This window comes from Scylla paramamosain, chromosome 3 (assembly GCF_035594125.1).
Source record: "Scylla paramamosain isolate STU-SP2022 chromosome 3, ASM3559412v1, whole genome shotgun sequence".
NCBI lineage: Eukaryota > Metazoa > Arthropoda > Malacostraca > Decapoda > Portunidae > Scylla > Scylla paramamosain.
The window spans coordinates 31446340-31460521 of NC_087153.1; the positions used below are offsets into that span (position 1 = coordinate 31446340).

A 14182-nucleotide genomic window follows, 5' to 3' on the forward strand; every position below is an offset into this window, starting at 1 on the left:
AATTTCACTTCATTAAAAAGAAACCTAACAACTGAAAGATATATGCATAATTTCATAATATATGATTGCAATGTAAAAGTCAGGTGGAAGAGTGTGGCAATAATGGCACCAAAAAATTTTACAATAAATGAATAATAGCTTGTAAGAATATGAAGATATTAGTGTTACTTTCATTATATCAGCACAGTAGAAAATAGTGTTTCCTCCAGCAAATAAATGACATTTGTGGAGCTTTCCTACTTCTGAAAAACCAAGGTAATTGTAAGATAGTGTTTTAGATAATGGTGACATTTTTATTCTGTTAAAGATGACATTAAATGGTGTAAAAACTTTGTTATAAAATGTTGTAGTATAACATCCTTTACATTCTTTCCTGTTACTTACACAGTTCAAATGAAATTATTTTATGGTACAATAAAGACAAAGGTAATCAAAATTAGTGTTGGAAATCTTTTTCATAAAACAATTAGTGTTGGAAATATTTTTCATAAAATGATTAGTCATGAATTTTGTAAGATGTATCCAAGAGGAAAAATATGCTGAGCAATAATACTAACATTTTTCCGAGAAAAGTCCTAAGTTTAAACAGTTCCCTTCATTAAGCATCATCGCCCACCACATTCCTTGCCAAATGGTACATTCCTGTAATCAGCATCTCATGTGAATTTATAAGATGCTGCAATTTGATTTTTGCACCCTCTTAATGGTTTTTGGACTTCCACCACCTTCAACAGCAATCACAGCATCAACAATCTCGTCGAAGTCAGGGAAAGCTTTACGCTCAAGCTTGGAGAAGATGAGGGTGTCATTCACGGTAACTTCAAAAGAGCCTGAAATTTGATAGGTAAATATTAATACAAACTTTACAAAGCTTTGAATTCACAATCACAGCTAGCTTTGAAGAATGTGGACTCAAGTTTTTTTTATTTGTGTGCCCATAAAAAATACATAAAGTATAGTACAAAAAATATATCATAAGAAGAATATTTACAATACTCAATATAGTTATATATATGTACACATGCATTCCATCTGCTTAAAAAAATAATAAAGCATTATAAACAAAGATATATGCATCCAAATATTATATACAGAGTACTTTGTGAAGACCTTGCTCTATACAACCTCAGTTTTATTTCTGCTTTAATGCATGTCATCATCATCCCCTAAATATTAGGGATGTTGTCATCAAAGAAGGACATCAGGGTTGAGGACAGGAGTCCAAGATTGAGAATGGTGCTCCCATGTGATGCATCCCTGCAGACTTTGGCACCAGTTCTCAACTCAAATTTTGCTTGGTCATTTTTCCCTTCTTTCTGTGTTCTACTAATTCCTTACAGTGTAAGAGCCATGCTAAGAAGATGAAAGGCTGGTGTCTCAATAAGTACCAGTTATGAAAACCCTAAAGGAATCTGAATGTTGTAATCCTCACAATTATTTATTTTGGTTTTACCCTTCCTCCACAGTGTGGATCAACCTTTTCCCCTAAGATTACAAACAGGTTGCTAATGTCCACTGGTGGATTAATCACTGTCATCAGCCTCTACACATCCACAGTAGGGCAAAGGAATCTCTCAACTTTCTCTACTCATCTATTCCTGGCCATCCAAACAAAACTATTTACCTTATTTCTCCATCTGCACCGCTTTCTCTTCACATCTGCAGATTCCCATGGTTACCCTAGTGTGCGATTTGCAGCATAACATACACAGTCCATATCCGCATATCCTTTCATTGTTGTCAAGATATCTTTAATTTGATCTGCTCCCTAATTCATGACGATTATCCTTCTATTCCCCCTCTGATTGCTGCCCTCTTAAAATGACCTATTTCCTTACAATACATTTTCAATGAAGGAACAGTTACAACCACTCACATACAAATGTAAAACACAAATCTGATTGCAGCCAGAGTTGTCAGTGGAATGGGGAGGGATAATAAATGTGGTAGCATTGTGATATATTCATCATAGTCATATGCTCAGAGCAAGGAAAGCTGTTAATTACTACAAGTAATGTTTGAGTTAGCATATGTTCAACTCATACTCCATCACAAAACTTGCAGGATACTTACTGAGCATTTATTTTGAGCAAAAAGCCATTTTGCTGTGCAGGAAGTAAAAGTAAGCATTCTAATATTCACGGCTATTTCATGCACATTATTATTTTTACCATTTCATGCTCATTTTATAATTATATTAAATACTACATGCATAAACAATTCAAGGAAAAGTGGTTGGGCATGGAGATGGAGGGTCATTTACCAAGGATATTCCTCTGGGGAAATCCTGGAAGGAGTGAGGTGTCAGAGATAGGGAGAGTGCTACATTCATAAAGACAAAGAGCTGATTGTAATTTAACGGAAGAGACAAGTCACCTGCTCTACATGATTTGGCAGCCACCAGACTCAGTCTTAGAAACCTGCCGGACGGGATTTCCTTTGTCGACATCACTGGTAATTTCAGCCAACTCATCAAAGTCAGGGAAGGCCATAGTCCGTACCTTAGAGTGGACTTCTATGTCGTTTATACAAACTTCAAAAGAAGCTTGTGTGAAAATTAGAAAGCAATATTAATAATATGCATTAATTAGTTTCATACAAACTTTACAAAACCTTAAGTTTTCCATTTCAAAGTAGTCTTACATTACTTAGCCCATCCCAATGAGTACACTGTGAAAAAACCTTCACCATAAGGAAGAAACAAATTATAGTACACGTATATACACTTTAGATTATTTACAGAAGGCAAAGCTAGAAGTATCATCTTGGCAAAAATCACACCATAGTAAACAAGTACTATCTCAAAATAGTAAAAATAGATGTGAAATAAATGTATGTGAATATGTATGTGTGAAGATTGAACCTAGCAGAAGCTTGCTTTGCAGTCACAGAGAAGAATTAACAGTAAAGCAGAAAACCACTGCTCTCTTGAAATAAGAAGAATAAAAATAAAGAGAAAGAAATATAAATACAAAATAAAATGGTATATGAGAATTAAAAAAGAAAAAAAAAAAGGCTTATAACAAGTGCAAGTTGAAAGAGTATTCATTATAAGAATAAATTTCATTAAAGGCACAATAGGAAAATTTCTTTAAATATAATGAATACACAATAGGAACACTTCTTTAAATATAATGAATAAACTCAGACTACTTGTGTGTGAGATTAGATTGTCTAATCAATAATCAACCTTGTACTGCATGATTGATATATTACAGTTACCTCTATACATGGGTGCAATTACAAAAAAAATTTTCACAATAACTAATAAATTGATAGTGATAACTTTATCACCAATAACCAATAATCAATAACTGTTGATAAATTTATCATCCAATAACTGATAAATCTAAAATTCCGATACTAGCGGTAACAATATTAACATTTTAAATAAACAAATTTATAAATCCAAATCTTTATTTTTATTTTAATCTTACAAAACTTAGAAAAATCTTTGGAAAATTTGAATTCAATGATTATCTTGTCTCTTCACTAATGAAAAAATATTGTTTTCAGTAAAATAGTCAATTTGATCTTGAAAAATGAAAACTTCAACATGCTCATGTTCCAAAAACTAAAATTAACAATTATTACTAGTTTGGAACCAAAAGTATCTGCAATACTGATTAACTGATAACATAGAAAAAATAATTATCAGATAACCAATAACCCAATATCGTTACCGCAATAATTTATCGCGATAACGCCCACCTAAGGTTATCTCTAATTGTCCTGAATTTTACTTTGACACTGCATCTGTAATGTTTAACATAATTATGTCTTGGAAAATAAATGATGTAGGCCAATACAATAATAGCCAAACCAAGGGCTATCTATATATCTATCTATCTGATTTTATCTATTTATGATGGCATAGGGAGGGATTGAGTGGGTAGCACAGGGAGGAGGGGGGACTCAACTGCAGTGAACCAGCCAGCCTTGGGAGTGCCCAGCTTGCAAAAAGGTTGAGAATCCACGGTCTAATCAGCAATCAACCTTGTACTGCATGACTCAGGTGTGTTACAGTTATCTCTAATTATAATTGTCCTGAATCTTGCTTAGACATTGCATCTGTAATGTCTAAAATAATAATGTCTTGGAAAATAAATGTAAAATTCAGCACCAAATTCAATAAGTAAGAAATTGCTTGCATGACAAGCAAGTGAAGAGAAATGTTTTTCCAGTTTCATTAGCCTCACCATGAAATCAGGCAACTACCCACTAGTTGAGTAACAGTCAGCACTCACTGATAGACTCTTAACACAATAAACAGATAAGCTATTATCTGAAGGACTATGACATACTACAATGAACACATTTTTCATATCACAATTCAAGCACTTATTAGTCAGTGCATTAGAGGATCACCTGGTCTGTCTATATCAATTAACTGGACATGGCTTTGTATACCACCAATTCTGTGTGTGGAAGGAAACAATTATACATCCCACAAGCCATTCATGTCATATTGTGCTGATCACCAAACATTCCTCCCTGAACCTTCACATCCTTGACTTTTTTCTTTCTCTTCCATCCATACACTGCTATATACTGTATTCTATTTTTTTCATACTGTCCCCTATGTCCATGCATGTCTGTGAATCATTTTGTTCTGGAAGAGCAACCATCAGGAAAAGCTCCCTCTTTATGCAAATTGTCTCAAAGTACTTTCCATTCTCATTTATTCCATCCACTTAATAAATAGTTTATGAATATCAGACTGTACTGGAAAAATGTCGAGATGATGATTTTTCTTCAAATTACCTACGCAAAGTGCATTCTTCATTATTTTCTCTTTTAAAAACAGTGAAACTTAACTGATGCCCATAACTTAGATCATGTGAGCACACAATAATCAGTGTAACCTATAAGATACAATACAATGTAATGTAGTTTGCTTGTTATGAAATATGGTAAAGACCCCAACACACAGGAGTCAAAAACACTAACACCAGTCCCATATACATGTAACACTCACATAGGAATTGCAGGGCCATCATTTGTAAATAACATATAGCAGAAGTGGTTTTCAGCAACAAATAAGAGTGTTTTGATGAGCATACATACATTAGAGAAAAAAAAATAAATAGTAAGTGGGGCAAGACAAATCAGTGTTATTATAAACAAGAATCAAAGCCGTGTCTTAACTTGACACAAATACAGGAGTTTTCATAACAAATGACTTTCCTACATAGGGACAAATGTCCACAACATTAATTTGTTACTATAGTTGCACCATAAATAGTTAGAATACTCTCTTAAAAGCCTAGTTTGAAGATGTGCATGGGTGTGCACACACACACACACACACACACACACACACACACACACAGAAACACAATGACATTTTCTAGGTGATAATATTAATGTTATATAACAGAAAGGCAAAGATAATGTTCATGGCAATCTCTACAACAACCAGCAGCCACTTACTTGAGCGACCAACGAAGCCAGTGACCTCCGCCTGAGGAACCTTGGCTTTGATGACCCTGGCCAGCTCCTCATAGCGGGGTCGGTACCCTCATCCCCCACTGGAGGAAGAAATGACAATGTTAATGTTTCTGTACACAATGTCCTGACTTTATATGTATGTACTCTTCAGAGAGAGAGAGAGAGAGAGAGAGAGATTGATCCACCACAACAATGCATTCATGTGGTACTGCTAGAGAGAGACTTTAGAAAGGGTTATAGCTAAATGTTCTACATATTAGTATATATAATTCATGCAGTTATGTTCAGAGGTGCAATATTTATTATAATAGTAGTAAGAGATATAGAGATATAACAATATTTTCAAATGAATCCCTTGTTATCCATGAGGGTTAGGTAACAGGAATTCCCATGGATATGCAAAATCTGTGAAAAAATTAGGGGCCCTCTTAAGAACAACCCTAAACCTCCAGTACCTTGTTTAAGCAAAGAAAACCTGCATGCACATTTAATTTATCAGTTGACTAAAAAAAAAAACTATAAAAAAAATAATGAACACTGATAGGCTGTCTGACATAATTGTGCTTCATTCACAAACTTTCCAGTCCTATATGTTTACCTCTCTCTCTCTCTCTCTCTCTCTCTCTCTCTCTCTCTCTCTCTCTCTCTGATATTCCATGTAGCATTTGATATGTTATTTCTCTGTAACCTATTGCTGTATCGTCCACTTAAGAGGCAGTTTTCTGAATAAAATCCTAACCTGCGCATTAAGTAGGAACATTTGAATATACTTTCCATTAATATATATATATATATATATATATATATATATATATATATATATATATATATATATATATATATATATATATATATATATATATATATATATATATATTATTATTACTAAGCTTAGACATCCTGTTCATAATCTAAACATTATACACAAAGGTCTACTGTCTAACAGGTAAAGTGTGGATCACTTGGCTATACAGCTCCCCATATTGCCAACAGCCTGCTGACTCCCACTTTCAAGTCATGCATTTCATTAAAAAAAAAAAAAAAAAAAAAAACGCCCAAAAAGACAAGACAAAAGCAAGAATCCCAGGCTACATATCTCTTCCAGGAATCTCCTCTCTTGTGAAAATTACTGATTGATTCTACGAACTTTTTTTTTTTGTATTGCCAGTAACAATTACTGTTTGTAAACTGCTGAGTACATTTAGTAATCAGGCAGCAGGCAGGCATGTCCAGCAGTTAATAATGATTCGCTGTGTATTAACCCCCTCCTCAAAACTGCCTAGTCATTCCCAAGATGAGTTTCTGCAGTTGTATTCCTTTGTATCACTAAAACTCCTCTTCGCCACCTTTTTTTCATTTATTTTATAATTTTATGTGCACATCTGAAACTACTGTACAATTGTTATAAACAGTGTAAAATCCTAACGAACTAGTCAACTGAAGTGGTTGTGTAGTGACAGGGCAGCTTGATCTTTGCTGTCCTCTCCTGCGGATATGGTAATTTAAGAATGCACCTGCCAATAAAACCAAATAATATTATAGTTTCGCTATCACCTGAATGTTCTACTGGGCAGCCAGGTTATACACCCTGCGAAAATGATACGTATAATACATTATGGACACATTAATTCAACACGACAAAAGGTGTTATAAGGATGGGTGCGCCGCACACAACTCATTATAGCAATGAGTGCCATTAAAAATAAAATAAAATAAAATGAAAAATAAAAATAATAATAATAATTTCAAAGTATAAAAAGACGCCGGAGAAAATGGTCAGGTTCAGTAAATGAAGCAACTACATACCTTTCATGAGGCAACTACGAATAATTACACAGTACAAGATTTTATACCCTGCAAAGTTCACTATATATATATATATATATATATATATATATATATATATATATATATATATATATATATATATATATATATATACTGCAACACCATCACCCCATATAATTAAACAGAATCAAGTCCTCCTACCAGATAAAGATCATCTACTGCGGAATGAACACTGTACGTATATAATAAGTCCACCCAGTGCACAGGAAGTGGGAGGAAAGGAATGTATGCAGGCATGGCCAAGAGGCAGCAGACCCACATTCTCCTGAGGTGAAAGGGCCAAAAAAGGTTTCACAAATATCGGTTGAAAGCTCGTAAGTACGTGTAGCAAATTATTGATGAACCTACCAATACTCTACCGTCACCTTCACCATGGTGATCTGTCCACGAACTGGTAGTTAAGTAAGACTTCGGAAACGAACTTGTTGTGTTCCTTCCACGCCAGCTGCCAACACCTTACTGGCGAGTGGCGACTGTCGACTCCAGAGTGGCGGCTGCGAGGAATCACGAGTTGAAATGACTGACTACTGTGATGTTTAGCTGCACCGATAGTGCTGCCATCAGACGGCGACTACTTAGTGAATACAGAGAACGGATGGAGTTAACAGGGAAACTCTCTTGATACAAAGGTCTAGTTCAGGAGTGATTATAAGCCACCTGTAGCTCAACGCTGCATGATTTTCTATCTTCCTTTTCTTTCACTATTTAAGCCAAAATAATCTATACATTTCTCCTATCCTCCTGAGGCTCAACTATAATAGGACCTCTCACAAATAAATGAAGTGTTATCATGGAGGTGACATGGTGTCGATGATGAAATGTCATAGCTAGCTTGATATTGACAAATAGATGTTTTAGTCAAGGTAGTGCTAAAGGTGATATAAAGTGTTGACATCATGAGCTGGAATTGAAGTGCTTGTGGTGGAATCAATATGAGGTAGTGAAGTTGACATATGGTGTTAGAGTTTGCATGAGGTTTTGAGATGGAGTTGAATTTGACATGAGGTGTTGGTCTAGTATGGAATTGAGGTATTAGAGTTGACATGCTGTGATGGAGTTGACTAAGTGAGGTGAAATATTAGACGTTTCACAAGATTAATTAAGCAAAATTACTTCATGAAACTATTTCTTTTCCATCTTTAATATATTACCATAAATTACAGGTCACAAAACAGATCTTCCTTAAAATTGCTTAGATTTCATAGATACCAGAGAAAATTTTATATTATGCCTTAACAATCAGAAATTCCTCAAAACCACCTGGCTACTGCCTTACTTACTCAGGCCTTTCTCTTTTATTAATGCCTCTCAAACATGTAATCCTTTACCCTATCCTTCTATGTTTTAAGCGTTCTTTCTCTATTAAAAGAATCGTAACTTTACAGTGCCAGGACAATGAAGGCCAAATAAGAATCACTTGGGCCTTGGTGATTAGTTATGAACATGAGAAAATAAGGGAATCTACAAGGTCTACACATGGCAGTCCCTGAATGGCCAGACTGGAGAGAGAAGGAGAAAAAAAAAAAAATGCTACCATGATGTGGGTCTAATCTTGAGTGAAGACACCTCTCATGGCAAATTTATCCCACCTTTGGATTAATTCCTTCATGATGCACCAAAGCTGAGCATCACAGTTTCACTCATATTCACATTTTCTCTTTGGTTTATTTTTTTATGATCCATTCCACCAACCCACACCACTCCATAATACCTGTATATAGATAACCATGTTGTATATTTCATATACACTTCTAATGCTCTCAGGCACATGCTTCTCTCATATAACGGTTCTGCATGGCATATGCTCTTGACTGTCACACCCTATTCCATATCATAGAAAATAAGAAAATAAGGGAAGCTGCAAGAGGCCATCAGGCCTACACATGGTAGTCCCTGTATGAAATATACCTATCTACTTCCACTTATCATCTCCATTCAAATTATATTGAAGATTCCCTGATCCACACATTTAACAGTGTCAAATGAATACTGTTCTTTAATCCTTTACTTACTTCCATGGACTATGGACACACTACTTCCTTTCATGACTAAAGCCAGTGATCTTGACATATATTAGGTTAAAAATACAAATATTATATTACTGTATGCACTGTACATTTCAAATTTACATGGTTCACACAGATTTCTTCACCTTATGTTACTTTTTTTTTCAGCATTCACACAAAATTCTAACACAATTGAAAATATTCTTTGGCATGCCTAAACAATATTGACATTAATACATGATCATGTGAGTTTCTGCTAGAACTACAGTGAACTCAATCAAATTTACAAAATCCACATATTTCCTGATTAATCTTCAAGATTATAAATACACCAATGACTAGACAAGTGATTTATCTCATACTGGTGCATGGTTACTTGAGGTGTAAAAAGTCACAACTTGGGATGTTCTATTAGATTCAGTCATATTTAGATTATGCCCTTGTATGGCCCTGAGGACCAAGGATGATCTTTCTATGATGCAGTGGACTTCCAACTGCATAAATGCATTATAAATGCTACATAAAAGAACATCAGTAATTTGTGTAAAAATATAAATAAGAATTCATATAAAAGACAACATTTTTTTCTTACAATGCACTTTGACACTGATATTAAGAAAATAAATAAATAAATAAAATAAATATAATAATAATAATAATAATAATAATAATAATAATAATAATAATAATAATAATAATAATAATAATAATAATAATAATAAATAAATAAATAAATAAATAAATAAATAAATAAATAAATAAATAAATAAACAAACAAAAAGTAAAAACACAAATAAACAGGAAATAAGTAGGATGCTAATATGAATTTCTTTCTATATCAAACAACAAGAAGGATATAATACATCCTTACTTCATGCCTGATTCCATCTCAGAACTTGTATTCTTATACTCTCCTATCTTAACTACTTCTGTGGCACTAATATGAAATTATTTAACTCCTTTCAACACAAAACACCTTCCACACCATGAGACCCTGCCAAGAGAAATGTAGTAGCCTTTTGAATAGCACTATTCTGACCCTTCATCTGTCAAGCAAGTGACTTACCATATAATATAAAAAAAAATAAATAAAAATAATAATAAAAAAAAAAAATTCATTTCCATTTAGGCTGATTTATTGCTTCATAAATACTCTGAGATGATGTCACCTTCCTTCTCAGTCTTGTAAACCTTTATTGACTTTATTGCTTATGACACATCAAATGTTCTACTTGTCTATTTTGGAATAAGTTCTAGCTTTAAAAGCAAAAGTGACACTTGCTTTCAAGGATAGGCAAATTCTTACTATGATTTTTTAACACATTTGAAAGCAAGTCTCACCAGACTTCTACTCCAAGGATATTTTTAAAAGTCTTTACTTTAAACAATGTATAACGCTTTTTTAAGATATATTGGCTGAATACACTTTTGATATTTGTCTTACATTTCTTAACTAATAAATTGAATGCTGTTGTCTGATTTATGCAATCTCTTAAATTACTAACATCTCCATGCCCTTCTAAACTTTTGCATAATGGTAGTACCTTTGAATAATGTTAGGATGGTAAAGTTATATTAAACTCTTCTTGCACAAAGATGACCTTTGGGATCTGATAGACGCTGTACATAATGAGTATCCTGTGAAGGGTTCAGTCACCCAGCTAGCGCTCTCTCTCTCTCTCTCTCTCTCTCTCTCTCTCTCTCTCTCTCCATCTTCATTTGAATTATATCATACCCCTTCATTTACATACCATGTCCTCATCCTTCTCAAAACATCTTATGTTTTTAGAACAATATTCCTGCTTTCACTTGTTTTCCTATGATAATCTTAACCACAGAATTCCTTATCCTTTTTGTATTCTAATCATTATCCCTATTTATAGGATGATAATCACATTTAAATGTGATTTTTCCTGAACTTACATCTTACATTCACAACACAATTCTGCTTCAATACTATCCAAGGGAAATATTGTGTTGGTGTTAAATGTTAGCTTGGAAAAAATCTTATAACCAATGGGGACATACAAAATTCAAATTGGACAAAAATAAGATAGAAGAAGGGAAGATGAAATATTAATATGAACTTGATACAAGTTATAAGCATAATGAATTACACTTACAGGCCAATCACATGGCAACAATAATAGAGCTAAATAAGATACCTTAAATTATTTCAAGATTATTAAAGTAACTTACTAGCCAATTAAATTGCAATATTCATGTAACTAACTTGAGTTCAATGAATTAGACACAAAGTAGGATCCTACATCTCTTGCCTTCACATCTCAACAACACTACAGGACCACTAATCCCATTAGAAAGTAAAAATGGTGCACAGTACAAATCAGCCAGCACATCAGTCTCTGTGAGTGGGAAAGGTATTACCTTTGCTACAGACCCTAAACCAGGAATTCAGTGAAACTTGTGTTAGGAGAATGAATGAAAAATACAGTTACCACTGGATAACTGAAGAAATTGAAGATCTAATAGATAAGAAAGGTTACTTGAAAGATGGAAAAAGAAAATAAGGAAGTACATATGTGAAGTAGAAGCTGAGTGCTTGAACAATCAACATGTTCATGTACATGTTCAAACAGAAAGAGGTAGAGGCACTTCAGCTGTGACCACCCACACATGGGACATGTTGTCAGAGGAAGCACAGTGTTTAAGGACATACAGGGTGTCCCACGAGTTAAAGTACATACTTCAGGATATGATAGTTCAAGTAATTCTAAGTCAAAAATACTCTAAACACATATGCTGTATTTTGCTTTATTTTGTGAAAAATTAACACATAAGTTGTGTGTTTTGGGAATCACTCACTTAAGATCAGTTTCCTGATCAGTGAATAGGTTGTGGAGGCTCACAGGAATGGCCAGCAGGATCCCCTGACCTAACACCAATGGATTTCTTCCTCTGAGGACATATGAAATCCTTGGTGTACAAGAAGAAATCACATTCCAGAGAGAAGCTGAGTCACTGCTTTGAGAAAACTGCTGAGCAGATAAGGAATGACAAGAGCAAAAAGATCCACTTTGGCAATCAGGTGATTGATGGATGAGACCTGTCACTTCGTCAAGATGTGAGTTGCCATATATGTTTTAAAAAGTAGCATTAATAACCACTGCATAGCTGTGTTACCTTTACATTTTCTTCACTGACACACACAAAAATTTAATCTTTCATTTGCTACCTGTTTCCTATAAGGATTTGACTGTGTACATTGTACACCAAAAATGGCAATTTTATGCTGTGTGGTGCCACTCGAGTATATAGTGAGCCAAGGAGGAAGGGAGGGAGAGAGGTGGAGGCCCACTCAAGTGAGCAGCTCCTGCAACACACAACTTACAGGTTAATTTCTCATAAAATAAGGCAAAACACAGCTTAAGTGTATAGAGCATTTTCAACTTTGGATTACCTGAACTATCATAATCCTGAAGTATGTACCTTAACTCATGGGGCACCTTGTATAGACTGATATAAATTTTATGTATTCACATTTAATGACTGCACTTTTTTTATGTTACCTATTACTCTTTTAGATGCAAGATCTTACTGCACTAACTAAATTTGTTATAGTGAAACAGCGTGATTGGGTGAGGTGACTATAAGGCTGTCACAATAATAATAAAAATACAGTGATCCTACCTATCCAGTAATATTACATTCTCCAAGAATTATTCTTTAAAATTAAATGTTTTCATCTTAATTCTGAAGGGAAAATATATCTGGTGTTCAGTTAAATATAAGAAAGATACTTGACCTATATAACATATGAATAAGGTTGATTTGATGGTCTTTTAATATGAGTGACCTCAATGGGCAAAATTTCCATGGCCCTTCAGTCAGACAAATGATTACTGTTGGCATGGTCCTCATTACTGATGATTTTTAGGGCATCCATGGTCTTCCAATGTTATGGTTGATTTCATTGAAGGACTACAATTTTTGTTTTGATATACTGTTGAACAATGATGATGAATATGAACAAATCACGTTTTGCTACATCAACACTGTTCAAGCTTGACATGTGAAGGTCTATGAGTGAATGGTATCACCACGACTTGTCTGCCTCATACTCATCACTGCAAACACCACAAAATGAACAGAACAAAATGCATTCCAACCCAAGGAAAAAGCTAGTTACTCATCACTAAAAACACAGTGAATACTGACACTGGTAATTAATACTGGTCATTGTTGCTATGGGTGTGAGTGAGGAGAGATGCACTCAAGATGCCAATAAGTCAAATGTCCCAGCCCATTTTCTATGCTTGGTGAAAGGCTTTAAGTAAAATGCACTGAGTAGTGTGTGCTGCTGTGACACAAGATTGGCATTTATTGACAGTGTATATATAGTGGAACCTCAGTTCTCTCTCAAACTTAATTTGTTCCTGAATGCTGTTCATAATCTGAAATGTTCGAAACCTGAAACTATTTTCCCTATAGGAGTCAATGTAAAATGGATTAATCCATTCTCAGACACCAGTCTATGACGTCTTAGTGGCTTATGACAGATGCTCCCACAGCCAAGATGCTCCCACAACATCTCCAGCTCACAAGTTATTTATCCAGAAAAGATGTATTGAATGAACTTAGTGATACAGAACTCATCAGAAGATACTGTTCAGACTGATCTAGTGAGGGAAGCCTTACAGAGGAACACAGAGAGGAGCAACCCACTTACTACCAAAATGAAGGTGATCATAACACTTAGACATCTTACTGCTGGGAAAAGCTACTGGAAAAATGCAGTTATGCAGTAGTGATGGCGTTGGGGGTCTTTGAGAGAGCCACAGGTGGCTTGGGATTACTCTTGAGCGCCAAAAACTGTTTGTTTACATCGAGACTTTTAATGGGATCACATTTACCTT

General features: G+C 34.5%; 2 protein-coding genes across 4 annotated transcripts in view; both read right to left on the reverse strand.

Annotated features, from left to right (window-relative positions):
- Positions 1 to 272: 272 nt before the first annotated feature.
- On the reverse strand, positions 273 to 7863 carry LOC135093696 (migration and invasion enhancer 1-like). Of its 2 annotated transcripts, XM_063993218.1 has the most exons (4): positions 7648 to 7832; positions 5434 to 5531; positions 2377 to 2545; positions 273 to 830 (listed from the first exon to the last, which is right to left on the reverse strand). In XM_063993218.1, exons 1-3 carry the CDS (start codon positions 7671 to 7673, stop codon positions 2382 to 2384), a joined length of 288 nt encoding a protein of 95 aa, XP_063849288.1. In that variant the 5' UTR covers positions 7674 to 7832; the 3' UTR covers positions 273 to 830; positions 2377 to 2381. The 2 variants fall into 2 exon arrangements, with proteins under 2 accessions (XP_063849288.1, XP_063849280.1); XM_063993210.1 differs by lacking the exon at positions 2377 to 2545 and having other exon boundaries at positions 7648 to 7863.
- A 1529-nt stretch (positions 7864 to 9392) lies between these two features.
- The window catches only part of LOC135093709 (torsin-1A-like), a 50088-nt gene continuing 45298 nt past the window's right edge, over positions 9393 to 14182 (reverse strand). For both annotated transcript variants that reach the window (XM_063993240.1, XM_063993247.1), the window contains exon 7: positions 9393 to 14182. This exon is cut by the window's right edge. The gene's annotated coding sequence lies outside the window, so the exon portion shown is untranslated.